At 37.4% G+C, this 16,136-nt stretch overlaps 4 protein-coding genes across 5 annotated transcripts; 2 read left to right on the top strand and 2 right to left on the bottom strand.

Moving 5' to 3' along the window:
- Positions 1 to 1,360: 1,360 nt before the first annotated feature.
- Positions 1,361 to 7,242, top strand: LOC126756662 (arrestin domain-containing protein 3). Its single transcript, XM_050469887.1, has 4 exons — positions 1,361 to 1,686; positions 5,161 to 5,486; positions 5,554 to 6,286; positions 6,373 to 7,242. Exons 1-4 carry the CDS (start codon positions 1,575 to 1,577, stop codon positions 6,714 to 6,716), a joined length of 1,515 nt encoding a protein of 504 aa, XP_050325844.1. The 5' UTR covers positions 1,361 to 1,574; the 3' UTR covers positions 6,717 to 7,242.
- A 174-nt stretch (positions 7,243 to 7,416) lies between these two features.
- LOC126756666 (arrestin domain-containing protein 17) lies at positions 7,417 to 10,002 on the top strand. The gene is made up of 4 exons (XM_050469901.1): positions 7,417 to 8,237; positions 8,360 to 8,560; positions 8,652 to 9,518; positions 9,580 to 10,002. The coding sequence occupies exons 1-4, from the start codon at positions 8,126 to 8,128 to the stop codon at positions 9,906 to 9,908; spliced, it is 1,509 nt and encodes a 502-aa protein (XP_050325858.1). The 5' UTR covers positions 7,417 to 8,125; the 3' UTR covers positions 9,909 to 10,002.
- Positions 9,768 to 11,680, bottom strand: LOC126756688 (arrestin domain-containing protein 3-like). Its single transcript, XM_050469933.1, has 5 exons — positions 11,114 to 11,680; positions 10,712 to 11,052; positions 10,164 to 10,637; positions 10,020 to 10,079; positions 9,768 to 9,858 (listed from the first exon to the last, which is right to left on the bottom strand). The coding sequence occupies exons 1-4, from the start codon at positions 11,220 to 11,222 to the stop codon at positions 10,050 to 10,052; spliced, it is 954 nt and encodes a 317-aa protein (XP_050325890.1). The 5' UTR covers positions 11,223 to 11,680; the 3' UTR covers positions 9,768 to 9,858; positions 10,020 to 10,049.
- A 62-nt stretch (positions 11,681 to 11,742) lies between these two features.
- LOC126756673 (arrestin domain-containing protein 3) lies at positions 11,743 to 16,086 on the bottom strand. 2 transcript variants are annotated; one of them, XM_050469922.1, is made up of 5 exons: positions 15,882 to 16,086; positions 15,484 to 15,745; positions 12,945 to 13,294; positions 12,315 to 12,885; positions 11,743 to 12,249 (listed from the first exon to the last, which is right to left on the bottom strand). In XM_050469922.1, the coding sequence occupies exons 2-5, from the start codon at positions 15,593 to 15,595 to the stop codon at positions 11,981 to 11,983; spliced, it is 1,302 nt and encodes a 433-aa protein (XP_050325879.1). In that variant the 5' UTR covers positions 15,596 to 15,745; positions 15,882 to 16,086; the 3' UTR covers positions 11,743 to 11,980. The 2 variants fall into 2 exon arrangements, with proteins under 2 accessions (XP_050325879.1, XP_050325870.1); XM_050469913.1 differs by having other exon boundaries at positions 15,484 to 16,086.
- Positions 16,087 to 16,136: the final 50 nt, after the last annotated feature.

The raw sequence follows: 16,136 nt of genomic DNA, 5'->3' as shown, positions 1-16,136 counted from the left end.
AACGCGTTATGACACCGCACATTGATACTTAAAGTTGCTAATGTAGTAGTGTTTATTACGAAGATAGTAAAAGGGTATGAGAATCCCGAAACGTGCCGAATATAATACTTCAACCGAATAAAACGGGATTGTTATTAAAATTAAGAGCTAATACTTGATTTGGTTTTGGGGCTTTATCAAACACTGAACTGAGTTAGTTAAGTTTGCAACCAAGTTTTTAAGACCTAGAAGGAAACGACAGGGAGCCTATAATATATACATATGTTAACTGAACCATCGGTATCAACAGCTTGTATTGAAACCTTTTTCATTTGACGAGATCCCTTCAATAAATTTGGCGTGGATTATTGTATAAAGCTATCTCCGAGGAACTTGTTCAAATCGGATCACTGCAGCATATACCTACCATACAATCTGAACGATGGGAATTAAGTTCTTGCAAGTAAACTTTGGTATTTGTGAGGGGCATTATATCTTCGGACCAACCGAAGTTAACGCCAAGTTCTATTATCTCAACAGTTTTCGGATGTGCCCCATGCGAATATGAGATTTTTGAACTTTTGTTAAGAGTTACCCAATATCACAAAAGATTGTTGTACAATGCGTCATATATAATTCCAGTAATCTCCATTATATATTGAGTATGTACAACTTTAGCTCAGCTAAACAAGTGAAAAAGAGGAAGAAAGTGGTACCTTAAAACACCAGACACTCACCCGCACCAAAAATGGCGTAGCTAGAACGATTTTAAAATAATAAAAGTTAGCGTAACTACAATTAAGAGCACAACAACAATAGCATCGCGAAATCATTCAGCGATTGCAGCAACCATTATGAATGACTGCCAGCGGGAATGGCATTGAACGCATAAAAATCGCCAGACTAAATGAGTCTGCGTTGTAAAACGCTGTCGCCGATTGCCGTTAACTAACGCGACTATTTGCTACGTGAGGTCTCAAACAAAACACGGTTGCCCTGACAGCTCCCCACATGCACATAACCAGCCACCCAAAGCTTTGGTGCTCAAGTGTGCGGAGAGCAGGCGATAACTCTCAAATTCCTTCCGCCACGCATTGATGATGGACCACTGCATATTGTTGTTGTAGTCATTATTATACATCCTCACTATGGCGCTGTGTGCTTCTAGTTGTTGTTTTCTTTTCGTTGTCGAATTCGAAGGCATTCTGGCGCCAACTTATTGATTCGCTACGGGCCACAATGGAGACCGTAAACAACCAGACACAATGCGCGCCGCAAACACTGTGCTTGCAGCATCTATGTAACTGTGTGTGTGCACACAAGTTGTTCATTAGTCAGACCTTAATATGGCAGAGCGCTTTAGTCGCATAGTCGTAGCTAAGCATACATGTTGGCAGGCAGAAAGGACAACAAAACGCTTGTTGTACTGTCGTCGTCTTTGAAAAAACGGTTCGAATTTTTTTATTACGGAAAAGTTTCAAAAACACTGCTAACGATTGATGAGAGTGAAAACAATAAAAATAAATAAATTCTATGTTTCGAAAACACACTGTTTGATCTCTACACGAGTTTTGTAAAGAATTCTCGGCTCGAAAATGCCCACAATGTGTTCTTTTCAATTGGACCGCATGGATGCGGTCTACAATAGTGGCGAGTACATTCACGGACGCATCGTATTGAAAACGGAAAAAGTGAAGCGTGTGAATGGTAAATAATGAAATTATACTCTGCTTATTTCAATTACTTTTTTTTTATAACAAAGTGAATTAAAAAATAAAAAACTAAAGTCAAATAAAAGTTGTGTAAATAAAAATTATGGTTTGCAATTTCATTATTTAATATCCGAACGTGAAAAGTTTAAAAATAAACTGGTTGTGCAATAGAATTAAACATTTGATAATATACTTTGAATATTTTGTCAAAACTGTCAGTTTTGTGTTTTTTGGTGTATGAATAATAAATTTTAAGCAAACAAAAACGTTTCTATATCTGAAAATGCTACAATTTGTCATATAAAATTTCACAAATATAACATTTTTGAGACATCCTATCCCAAATTTGGTGTTTTAATTAAAAAATTGTACGATAACCGTCCTGTTAAGCCCTTAAAATAATTACTTAATACATAATTGTGACCCTGTTTCTAACCCTTGGTGTATTATTAAATATAGGCAAAGAGAAATCAAAACTAAGACGCAGTCATAACCATAAAAAAAATATACATACATATGTATAAATACAGCATGCGCAGCTAAGAGACCTTTCAAGAGAAAAGCGTTGTAGCAAAACTCCAACTAATATATAAAAATAAGTTGGGTTTTTTGTCTGATCGCTATAGCTGACTAAATCGTTGCATGAAATGATAAATAGCCTGCACAACTTTGAAGGTAATCCAATGAGGATTGTTAGTAAAAAATAAAAAAATTCAGAAAATGTTAATTCTTAACCGATTTACAAGCGTAAATTCAAAAAAACTCATTATTTATTTATAACAGAGAATGTTAAATTTAGACAGAGAATGTTATTTAACATTTAGCTAAGCTGCAACACACAGAAAAGGGCGAGTTGTAGCGTTAATAATAACAAAAACAACCTTTCTTTTTACGCCAGGGTACTGGCACGACGTTTCTTGCAGATCTAATACTACAATACGACAATCAGGGAAGATAGAGATAGCAGTTGCTTCGTCAGAAATTGCTGCAACTCTTTTAAAGGGTGATAAAACTGCTCATTCATCTTTTAAACTTCCGTTATCCATAAATCTTGAACAACAATCAATATGTTCTATCCGCAAAAATGGGCCTCTTGGTTACCTATTGCCAGACGCCTCATTGATTATGTGGGATGAATGTACCATGAGCCATAAAGCGCATAAAGAGATCGTGGACAGAACATTAAAAGACCTTGGAAACCCTTTTGCTCTCATGGGCGGGCTAACTTTTGTATTTGCTGGAGATTTCCGACAGACTCTTCCTGTCATTAACAGAAGTACACGAGCAGATGTCATCGAAGCATACTTAGTATCATCGCTCTTACGGACTTCGATTGAAAATATTAAAATACGGACGAATATGAGAGCTCATCTTCATGGAATCTCTGATGGTGATTTTCCACACCAACTGCGTAAACTTGGGGAAGGAGTTTTTCCGATAGCTTAGACATTTTAATAGATGCAATACTATACTATAAGCCCTGACATTGAGAATTTGCACGAAAAGGAATTTTATTGCTTGTGTTTAAGGGCAATAGTGTCACCCAGGAATGATAGTGTTAACGAAAAAAAAACGATTTAATTATTCAAAAAGTTCCCGGACAACACAAAAAAAAACACAAATCGATAGATACCTTAACTAATATCGAAGATGCAGTCCATAATCCCCAGGAGTTTTTAAATTCATTATATCCTTCTGGACTCCCACTACATGAACTGGCTTTAAAAATTGGAATTCCAATTATGCTTTTGAGGAATTTAAGTCATCCAAGCATGTGCAACGGGAAGAGGCTAAGCATTAAGGAATTGAAGCATAATTTAATTGTAGCTCATATAACGAGAATTTCGATGATCCCTTGTAATCTGCCAATCCCATTTAAACGGCTTCAATTCCTAGCGAAAACATATTTCGCTTTAACCACAAACAAGTCCCAAGGCCAAACTTTCGAATTAGTAGGGATTGACCTACGAAAATAATGTTTTACCTATGGCTAACTGTATGTTGGTCTATCGCAGGTCGGAGATCAATTTATATTGCTGCCACAAAATAAATTAACATCAAATATAGTTTACAGGCAAGGTCTAAAAAAAAAATCTGAAAGGACCCATAAAAGTACTTGTCCGAAGTTATCAAGTCTAGAGAATATGATGGGTGTGGTAGGATATCCCATTCAAGCCACAAAAGTTTTCGGCGAGTCATCAAATTTGTATGAGGTCTCACATTATCCTAGCGGAACATTGCACCTTTTCTTTTGAACAATTCTTGCCTCTTCGTGAATCACTGAATTTGCCCAGCTGGTCACAAAACACTTCAGAATTAATCGTGATATTGCCGGACAAAAGCTGAAAAGAAAACATCTGATTGAAATCCAACCAAACAGACAGCATAATCAGTTTCGGTGACTTTCAGCCCTCAAAGTGGTTTGAGTTGGTTCATCCTTTTTAGACCATGATCTCTGGCGTTTTTTATAAACAACACACTACTCGTTGCCAGTTGCAGTGCCAGTGTAATGGATCACTTCTTAGACGTGCGATAAGCAAATCGCCGTCGTTAATGGAAGGAAGCAAATTTCGTTTTGAATGTTATTAGGATCCAAATGAAATTTTTAAGCAATCTCTCGAGGTGTTATTCGAAGTTTTGCATCGACCAACGACATTATTTTATTCACATCGGCTTCAAGATGTCTTTCAAAAGGTGGTGTATCCGCAAGATCGAAGTTGCCAGAACGAAATTTGCAAATCTTATTTAGCATTTTGACTAATTTTCGCTTTGCTAGAACTGCTTTTTTACCCTTTTGATAGGAAACCAGTAAAATATGCCGAAAATGCTGTTTTCGATTTTCCATGAAAATAAAACATATTCCAAAAAAGTTAAGACAATTTTTACAAACAAGCCTTACTCAATCAGCTGTTGAAATATATAACTTACTGTCATATGAGTTAAGTGTAAACTTGGCTACAAAAATTTCAATTACCTCAGCTGTTGTTATCTAAAGAAATTATTTATATGAAGTAATAAAATATCAAGCAAAATAATATGAAGAAACACGATGAGCTGAATGTCAAGTTGAAAAAGTTTAAGGTGGTAACATTTTTATAATTAAAGCTATCACTTGTTTGAAAAATTTACGTGAAAAAATTAAAAAACAACAACAAAGCTACCCATGTGTTTCTAAGAAGACTTTCAATTAGTAAAAACAAACTTCGAAGGCATAGCAACAATTTAAAAGTTTAATTTTGAAATATTTTTGTTGTATATAATATTCGAAAAAGTTGCAGACTCAAGCATACTAAAGGGGACAGGGTCAACTTTTTTTCTTAAACACGCCAAAGAAATTATTTTTTATTTTAAACTTTATAATGATGTATGTATATAGTTCCTTCCTAACATCCACCGTAAGATAATAATTATGAGTTTGAGATCATTTTTTTATACATGTACCTACAAATTAATTCATTTCGTTTTGCAGCTGTCTATGTAACACTGGAAGGTGAGGCTCGCGTGCAATGGTCCCTCAGCGGCAAAAGTGACTCCGCCAACTACTGTGGCCATCAGCAATATTTATATACGCGCACCAATGTTTTTGATAGTACCGAATTCCGCGCGGGCACACACGTCTACGTGCTGCGCTTGCGCATACCGTCCGGTTGTCCGTCCTCATGCAAAGGACCCTATGGTTTCATAGCGTACAATATCTCGCTGACCATCGCCAAGCCGTGGACATTTGATGAGGTATTCCGTAAACCCATAACAGTGGTGCAAGCACTAAACCTGAATCATAACCCGGAATATGGGGTGAGTGTTCAAAACCATGCAAAATATTACTATTATTTTTTTATTATCTATAACTGTTTCTTAACAGCTGCCAATACGCGACGAGAACGTGAAATATCTCTGCAATTGGCCATGCACCTCGGGACCCATTATGTACACATTACTACTGCCTTACAATGGTTTCGTGGCACGACAGCAAATCACGTTCTTCCTGGAAGTGGACAATCAGTCGCCGCACTATGACATTTCCAGCGTAGAGGCCTCCCTTAAACAGCATTTTATTTTCCTAGCACGACAGCCTTATAAACGCAACTTCTATACGAAAACTCTGGCGAAAAGCATCATTACGGAGCGTACGCTACGTCTGACCAAACGCATGTATCAGGGCACCGTATGTGTGCCCTCCGATACACCGCGTTCAACACTTAATCCCAATTACATTGTTTTTGTACACTACACACTGCAAGTGAAGTTGAAGACTGGCTATTTTCATTATGATACAGATCTGTCGGTGCCTGTGGTGATAGGTACCATTCCGCTGCAGCAGCGCGGTGTACAACTGGTGACCACGCAGCCGCGTAGAATCAGCAGCCGTGATATATCTACACTGGAGGAGGAGGACGGTGATGTGGCGGGTGAGCAGTGGAGCGTACAGGCGGAAATTAATCAGACCGAAGAGGATGGTGAGGGCGATGATGATGACGATGATGACGATGTGATCCAGCCAGTAGCCAGTAGCCGCGCCACATCACGACGAATACGCGCTCAAGATATATCCAATAACAACGACGACGATGAGCCGCCTTCATATGACAGTTGTTGTAAGTTATAAGCAATAGAAGTTCATAACTATGACATTTCAAAGTCCTTTCCTTAAACTAACGTGTACACTTATCATCAATTTCAGTACCTCCATCCTTCAGTTTTGCCACGCTCAGCAGCCAACAGACCCTGGACAGCGTTGGCCACTCATCAGGTTCGAAACCACGAGGACAACAACAACATGCAATTAAGTTGCCCAAATTTCCTGGATACGACATTGTTGCTGCCTCAACACAGGCCATTAATATGTCTGCAGACTCGGCTTTGAGCTTGAATTACTACCATTCCTACGGCTCGCTTGGCACTGGGCACACCGGACGCAGCCTGGACACTTTTGCTTCGAGTTGTGGCGTGCTGAGCGAAACCGATGAGCATGTGCAAGCCGCCAATGAAGGCGATGATGATGACGATGATGAGGACATTTTCTAAAAAAAACGGAAATTATAGAATTTACTTAAAACCGATTAAAGTGCCAAAGAATTAAACAAAAAGTGCCAAAAGACAAAACTGCAACTTGCCACTCGCCAATATGCCAATACCTCATTTTGTAGTTTGTAAATTATTATAATGCTTATATTACATAATATGTCCATTTGATGCCTTAGTATTAGTGTAAAAACGTTATACGATTTAATATTTTAGTTGTAGAAGCTTTGAGATTACTTTCGATAATATATATACATATACATATGTGTATGTAATCAATTCGAAGGAGATGACATGACTTTATTTTAGTTTCATTTTATGTTTTGAGGATGTATGATCAAACCTTTTAATTTAAATCTGTTTTCCATAAAAAAACATAACATATTGTCAGGTTTTCGATTGCCGACAGCTCATTTTATTACCCAACATCTTCATCATCTCAAAGAGCTTGGAATCAGTTTTCAAAGTTGTTCTCGTAAAATGTTATATAATCATCAGAAAATTAAATTTTACTGTTTAAGTTAGATATGCCGACTAACATATACCTGTATTAAATTCTGACTTTTATATAGGCATTTGACTCCTCGAAATATTTTGCGCCGCTGCGCAGAATGTCACCTTACCTCACGAAATACTTGAATGAGATGAGAGAATGTTTAGTTCTTCACTACATAATCTCTTCGGCATTCAAACTACACCAGACAGTAACTTATCCTAGAACCAAGAGTATCTGTTCACAATTGGTTTCTGGGTTAGTCTTTGAAGGCTTTTAGGTATAATCGCCAATGTGTATAGAAAAACTTTACGGCAACAACAACTATTAAATTCTCAAAACTTGCAACGATCTTGGGGTCTAAAATATTTTAAATATGTCAAAAGCGGATAAATTTATGTAGAGCTAAAGCACAGATGTCAATTAACAGAAGAGTAGCAGAAATCTCCTAATTAAAATTAATGTCTCTCCTATTGTTCGAGAACTTTGAGCTTTACCGCATAAAAGCTTATACTGATAACAGACTACTGTTAATAACAGTACAAGCTACAATGCTAGCTGCTTGTGAATTATCTTTTTTTGAAGTGTATGCAAACATAGATATATATTCGTTGACTTATCTGTTGATTACAAATAATTTTCGATTAGGCTCTAACCGTTGTAACATTAGCCCGTTCTGAAAAGTCTGTTGCAGATAAAAATTTGAATGCTCGTATGTAGGAGTGTGTGTGTGGAATTTGAAGCCAAAAGACTTATGATAAGATAATGAAAGGTAATAATCAAGCGAAATCGATTCAATAATGTAGTAATGATTCGGAAAAAATAGTACAACAGCGAATGTGGAAGTGAAAAGAACATGGTTGAACGAATTTTGCGAGGCTAAAGCAGTTTGTAGTACATAAAATATATAGAAAACACCATGGTTCTAAAGTGTGAAGTTCATCTGGATAACCCAAAACGTATTTATGAACCCGGCGACAAGCTCACCGGCCATGTGCTACTAACAATGGAGGTGCGCCTGATTATCAAAGGTATAAAGTGGCTTACAATTTTTCGATAACTATGAGTCATACTAAATTCAATACTTCATTATTGCAACAATTGGAATCCCTGGCACGATATAACAACTATAAAAACACAAAAACAACAATAGCGTTTGCCATTAAATATACGGGGTTTGCAGAGGTGAAATGGGAAAGAATACTTCCACCGAAGAAAGTTAAGAAAATAAATCAACAAAATGAGTCGGAGCAACCCTCAGACATTGGACCTCCTATTGAGCAGTGCATTGAAGTTTACAACAATCGAGAAGACTTTTTGTCCAATGTAAATTATTTTGTCGGTTCCGAGGAAGGTACTTATAAAGTAATTATATACTTTTACTGTTAAATATATATCTACATATTATATTTACATATCTTCAACTGAACACTCCACAAGTGCAGCAACAGGCAGAATCATTGAACGTGGCACTTACACTTATCCATTTTGCGTTGCACTGCCGCAAAGCTGTCCATCCAGTTTTGAAAGTGCCAACGGTCACATACGCTATATGGTCGAAGTATTCATCGACCATAAGAATAAACGTGAGGTATGGTATACGCAGCAATTGCAAGTGCTCAAGCCGCTCGATCTCCGCCGATACCCAGAAATCGCCGAAAAGCCAGGTGATGTGCTCGTCGAAGAGAATATGTCTTGGCATTTCTTCAAACACCCCTTGAAAATGTGTGTGAACTTACCGCAGTTTGGGTATGTGCCCGGTGAAGAACTTTCAATACACGTCTCAATAGAGAATTCCGATAAGTTGCGTTTACACGAGTTAACCTATGAGCTGCAACAAATTTGTTGCGTAACCGCCGCGCATGGTCACAAGAAAACTAAGACCAAATACTTCCACATCACTTTGGCTAAAGCTATGCACAAGTTCTGCGGTCCACGGGAAAGAAACGAGCAACATTTGCAAACCTTTTTCTGGCCACAAACTGTGCCGAATACCGATCCAGCCGATTGTCAGTGCTTGCAAATAGGTTACGAACTAAGTGTGCAGCTGAGCACGAGTAATGCGAAACGTTCGCTGCAAGCAAAGATACCGATCGTGGTGGGCACCATATCCCTACGGGCGCCAGAAGAAGTGCGTCAACTTTCTGGCACAAAGCAAACGGCGGTTTCTGCAATGCGTAGCATGGAGAATTTGCCAATGAAATGCAGTGAGTTCGATATGCCGCCAACAAGGGAACCTCAAGATTGTTTTGCAGTGGCTACAGCACCTGAGCCGGAATCTCCCATACGAAGTGCTTGTGAATTAAATTTGCGTGAGTTACAGCGATAATCCATTTGTTTCCATATAAAATGAAAAAAGCTTCATTATTTTAGGCTCCATGTCCTTCCGCGAAGCTGAACATTTGCCGAAAACTAAATTCAACGCAGAACCAAAAAAATCCAAATTCAATAAGGAACAAACCGTTTTCCAACCAACATATCTCTACTATGACTTAGATAGTCTGCCCGCTGTGCAAAATGCTGTCGCCGGTACGAGAACTACAGCAGCAACCACAGCAGAACTGCCAAGCGCTACCGAGGGGCCTCAAAAGAATGCCAGCGAAGATCAAACCCCTGAAAATACCGCTTCTTCTACCAGAGGTTGTGCCAGAGCTAAAAAGAAAAGGAAGGAGCGTAAAAGTATTTTAGAAGGATCTTCATAAACGATTATATAACTCATCTAAATAATAATATATAAACACATAAAAGTATTTCCTTTAGCTTTATACATACATAAGTATTAAACATTTAAAATAAACGCAAACTTTGCAAACCTTGCATAGATAATTGTTGGCATAAAGTCGTTACAAGCGTCTACTTTTCCTCAGCGTATTCTAGACAAAGGAAAAGAGAGTGATATCAGTTAGGAATATGTATGTGATGCAATAAAAATTTATATATACGGCTGACGAACTCACTGTGTGCTCGGGTGTTATATCCGCCGACGTGCCTATCAGTATGGGCAATGTCAAGTCCGACATTGATTGTGTGACATAGCTGATGCGCGTCACCAGACGTAACTCGTATTTAATTGAAATGATGTGCGTACCCTGTGTGGAAGGCGGCAGCGGCGGTACGATGAATTTCTCATCCAGCGAAGCGATGTCATCCGTTTTGACAATGATGCGGTGTTCCACGCTACTCAAAACGTACGAAATATAGCGCGTGCGACGACGCGGCACTTGTGTGGTGAATTTGTAGACTTGCATGAAGGAGGCGGTGATATGTGTGCGAAATTCGCAACGCTTCGACATATTAGCCACTTCAATGGAGAAGTTTATAGTGTTGCCGGGTATGTAGGCGCCCGATGCTGCCTTCAAATGTATAGAAATCGGACCGGCCGAGCAGGGCCAACAGCAGAAGAAGATCTCATCGTTACGTATGACTGGTAACTGCATTGGATTTTGAATCGAAACCGTTGTTTTCAAATAAATTTCGGTTAAATTTACTAAGGCTTACAACTCACCAATGCATTGGGTACTTTATCGATATTAAATACCTGCACCACCAGTATTTCGTGTGTAAATTTACGCGTTTCTGTCTTGTCGTGTGTCTTGTCTTGGAATGAAAGTATTAAAGATAATTCGTAGTAAATGCGTCCGATATCTGTCGTACAAGTGGTCGGACATATATCTGGTATAAGGTAATTAAATCTGTAATTATATGTGTTTGGCTTCAGTAGACCGCCTTGAAAAACGACTGTTTCCATCTCCATATATGTCTCCTCAGCGGAGTAGAGCTTTGGAAAGCGCGCCATTGTGTCAACCCAACTAACGGTAGCCTTACCACAGAAGTCTATGCGTATATCTGTGATGAAGCATTGCGTCTGATTACATAACATTACTTAATAAAATGTGTGCCGAAATACCTTCAAGTAATCTCTCCTTTGCGAATGCTACCGCCACACTGCCGCTTAGCTTTTCACCACACACATACACCGCCGTATCACGCTCGAAGGTAAACTCGCAGGTGGGCATTATGAAAATTGCTATCTAATGCTTAAAATTTTAATTATTTAAATACATACACATTTTTTTATTTTATTTTCAAATGACTTTCAGTTTTGTTTTGATAAGCCTTCAAATATTTTTATAGTGTGGGAAAAGAAAGAAAAATATTCGAGTATAAAAATTTATAGACTCGGTTTTTAGTCTAACTATTTGTTATGATGATTGCGTTGAGCCTAAGTGCTTCTTTGTGTATCGCTTGCTTACTAGAAGTAAGATACTGCAAGAATTTCATCCGATGTGTCAATGAATCTGTTAACACTAACAAGGATTCACTTGCACTTGGTGGACCTTATTATGAGAGCAGAATATTCAGTCAAAATCCAATAACTCAAGGCAGCCACTGTGAGTCTAAAAACGTCCCCTCAACCCCTTCTCTTTTCATGTATTTCAGTTCACCGAGTTTTCATCCTATCGAGAAGAGTCAAGCATTCATCAAAACTATTTGGGCAAGCATATAAAGTTTAAAATTGAAAAAAAAAACGAAGCCTTTTAGTTCTTATATTACAGAGGCTGGTTTATTGATGTATTAAGCAAGTTTATGTACAAAAAGTTTGTAAAATCAGTTTGAATATCAAAGAGAAACTGTAAGCTTTATAATAATCACAACGCTTAAAGTCATGTATGGCTTGGAACAGGAAATATGCACGCTAAGCGCGATTCAATAAGAAAATCCTTGATATTATTGGTAAATATATTTAACGTATTAAGGAAGTGGCTGCACAGCTTCAACTATTCCAACCATAGCCAGCTGTGGCGCGTGTCGCCGTTTGGCTAGACTGTGCACTTTCCTGCTGATAAGCTGGTGGTTCATTGTGCGATACCAGCAGTGGTGCATCGGTCTCATCACCACCTACGGCAGACGGTGCTGTGGGCACGGCGAAATTCGTGTACATCGGATATCGAGGTATGAATTCATCATTGCGATTCGGCTCATCGACATCGCGATCGATAAACTTTCCACCAATGGTGGTGGCCTCGTCAAAGGACGGTGGCTCTGTGAAAAATTTAAAAGAAAAGTTTTATAAAACCTAGTCCTACGCTTAAGCTGAATTTACTTACTGAATTTTTCGTAATTTGGTGGCGCATCGCTGCCAGGTGGAGTGCCTGGTGTATCGGGAATTGCTGGCGCTGTCGGCAGCAAACCGATTGCATTCTGTGGATTGGTGGCGCTCTGCGCCAAAGGCACTGTTCCAATTGTTATGGGTATAACGATTTCGGAGTCTGTGTGGCAGCAACCGGTGTTTATGGACATTTTAATCTCATAACGTACACCAATGATGTAATTCCTATTCGAGGTAGGCGGCACAGGCGGAATAAGAAGTGTGCCGTCAATCAAGCGCTTAGACAGTCGCAAGCATTGCATACCCTGTTCGGTGAGTGCCAATGTATTGCTGTGATAGCGCGTCTTTCTATGCGGCGTATGTGCTTCAAAGCTGTATATCTGTGTCAGTTTTAATTCGATGCCATCAGCTAAATCATAGCCGGTCGATTGATTGTCTATTTCGAGTTGATATTTGATTCTCTGGCCGGGCGCATAGCCGCCAAATGGTATGGTAAGCGTTGATATCACTGGGCCGGAAGAGCATGGCCAGCAGCAAAAGTATTTAACGTCCTCACTTTTAATCGGTATCTGGATGATTTGCATTTAATATAAACACTTATATAAATATGTATAGTTCACGAACTCACCAATAACTCCGGTTGCATGTTCAAATTCACCTGATATAAAACCGTCAGCGGTTTTTTGAACACATTATCGAACCGATATGGTCGATTCAATACAAGCGAGAGTTCGTATGCAATTTTGCCATATTTCTCCACACACGATGTCGGACACTCCAGCGGTAATGGTATGCAAAATGTGTAAGTATATGTGCCGGGTTGAAGCGCGCCCTCGCCATGTACGCAAGTTTTCGAGTGTAGATAAGTTTCATCAGCGCGATAATATTCGTTATAGTGCTCGGTTTTGCCATCCCTAGAGCGTGTACGGCTCTCTTCCCACCGGACCTTCGCCTCGCCCACAAAGAGTATGTAGACCTCTGATTTTGGCAGGAGAGATTGAAAAAAAGTACATTTAGATGTATTTATATGTGTAAATGTGCATATCCCGAGGGAGTCTAAAGAATGATGTCATTAATGATATCTACAGTAATTCTTGCAAATAAAATTAAAATAATTCAAATTTCTCATATTTCAAAATATATACTGCAGAAGTTCTTGTATGGTATTACTGGCAATATACTCGTATACACGTACATATACACAAAAAAATGCAAAAAAATAATAATCGTTGGCATTCCATGCTTCAAGTTCATTATCATTAATACCAGAAATAGAAAAAGATGCAAACGCTTTAGTAGATCGCAAGCAGAGAAATTATTCAAGCAAAAAAGTCTGTGTATATAAATGGCATCGTGCTCGCACTTTTTGGCTGGAATTTTGATCATTTTTACTTTTTTAAGATCTAAACATCTTTGGTGACAAGTTATAATTAAATTATTTCTGCAGAAGCTTTATTTTTACTCAACGTCAGTGAGGCTACAATATACAAGTATTTGTCAATGTGATCTTCAAGTCTCCGAAAGTCATTTCACGTTTTTGCTTATAATTTTAATAAAATTAATATTTTATTTAAGGTTCTTTATTATTCAATATACATACATGATGATCAGTAAACTTTCCATACTATTTTCATTGTCAAAAACCATAATTTCTACAGTCGTTTGCTTCAAAACAGCGCTTACTTTTTACCTGTAGCTTAACTGTATTGCAGACGGCATTTTTTCCGCAGAAAATCTTGAGTACGGAAGTGATTTGTCAAACCAATCTGTTATCAGCTGTTTATCAGCTGTTGCCTTATGAAGCTTATGTCTGACTACAAACAGCTCACCGGAACGACACCAACTTTTCAGCTTGTCTAGTAGTTCAAGTTTGGGGTTTTAAGGGTGATAGTTTATAAAAGCTTAACAAAATCGTAGGAAGGTGTAAGGATTTTTATTGATTGAAATGAAAATAATAGTAAAGCTATCTGACAATTTCGTTTCGATACTTTGTGGCATCATTTTCAAATATGTATTCGTTTCGCATTAAAAGCGAATATTTGGAACTTTTTGTTAGAAATACAATCAATTTTATTGTGCCTTATTGAATAGAATATTACGAAAAGGAATCCCCAATAATATAATATATTCGATACCTGCTTAATTAGTGTTTGAGAGCTTTTTTCAAAAACATTTTTTTTTTCATTATACCCTTTGAATTAATGTAGAAACCCACTTTACCATTGAAAGGTTTCGAAAAAGGCCCAAAAATAATATTTAGGTGTATGTCAATTTTTCAACGTTTATGCCTATTTTTTTATGCTTTTTCAGTACCTGAAACTTTTTCTCAAAACGCACTTTTTAACTGGCGGACATGATTCCGGTCGAACTACTCAGCCGATTTGCTTAATTTTTTTTAAATGTTTCCAAAACGCCTGACTATCGTCTCTATATTTTTTATAATTTATTGACAAAATTTATGAAAAACATGGGGAAAAATTAAAAAAAACGTAAATTACTTTTTCATTTATCAACAATTTTTCATGATTTTAATAGGGACGATAACCATTCACGTACTTTTTAAGAATAAATTGGGTTTTTGTGTTTCAGATGGTCCAAACATGAGAAATCGTGTCCGCCAGGTAAAAACGCAACTCATTCACCCAGCCATTGCTCCGACAGATGTCATCAAAAAATTCCGAAAAAATTTGTTTATACACTCCATGATATACCTCATGATATGTGAAAAAAATTTTATTGTAGAATAAAAATTTCTATAAAAAAAATGTCGAAAAAACAGGCCGGATTACCCTACTGACCCCTTAATGAATTTTTATAATATGCATACATACGCCAATACTTATATACATAAATGTGATTATAAATGCAATTCTAGTGAACACTATTAGTTTCCAGTGAATAGCATATCAATTGCTAATCATTGTTTGGAGATAAATAACATTAATTGTTCAGCAAATATGTTAGCGTTAATGCTTTCTATATAATTTGCATATATAATGATATAAGTATTTACTGTATGTATTTACTTTACCGTGAGTAATTCGAAAAATTCGTAAGCAGCATATTTTATATTTTATACGTTATGAACTACACTAATTTCATTTATTTTATTCTGTATTCCCTGATGTCTTATACTAAATATTAATTGCAAGCAGAGATCCGCCTACCTCGAACGCTCTTCTCGCTGGTTGTATGCAAGTTAATGCGTCCGTTAATTACTTCTCCACTATAGTAAACCGGTTGGGGCCGATCGAATTCGAATATACACTCCGATGGCATTGTTCTTGTATTTATTAAAGATTTTATAGCGCGTAAACAAATTGACTTTAATTAAATACTATAAATTTATTTTCACATGTATCAATGAGTTATGCGAAGGCACCATGTTCTACACAGCAGTCAGACGCAACAATTTAACGTAACGCGGCGCTATAAATATTCATTCTATATACATTTATATATAATATATATAATAAATAAAAATATTTTTTTATTTATATATCCAGGTTTTCTAATGAATTTTTATGTTTCACTTAATCTTTTTATAACAATAACTTATACCCACAGTACTCTCTTATCTACGCGTTTATTCGTGAACATGTTATATTTAAACCACACAATATATATATATTATAGATATGTATTCACAAATATATAATTATTTTGTATACTGTAGGTCCACACGGGCTGCTTCACAGTCTATTTTGGCTCCAAGCTGTCGATGCAACCGGCGCACTGCCGTCTCACTGACTATCTAAAACATATTATAACAAACTCTCTAGCTTCGGTTTGTTAGGAAAGAATGAAAGAAATGAGACTG

Source organism: Bactrocera neohumeralis, chromosome 2, assembly GCF_024586455.1.
Source record: "Bactrocera neohumeralis isolate Rockhampton chromosome 2, APGP_CSIRO_Bneo_wtdbg2-racon-allhic-juicebox.fasta_v2, whole genome shotgun sequence".
Classification (NCBI taxonomy): domain Eukaryota; kingdom Metazoa; phylum Arthropoda; class Insecta; order Diptera; family Tephritidae; genus Bactrocera; species Bactrocera neohumeralis.
The sequence above is the reverse complement of the archived record's forward strand: the minus strand, read 5'-3'. Positions and strand labels throughout refer to the sequence as shown.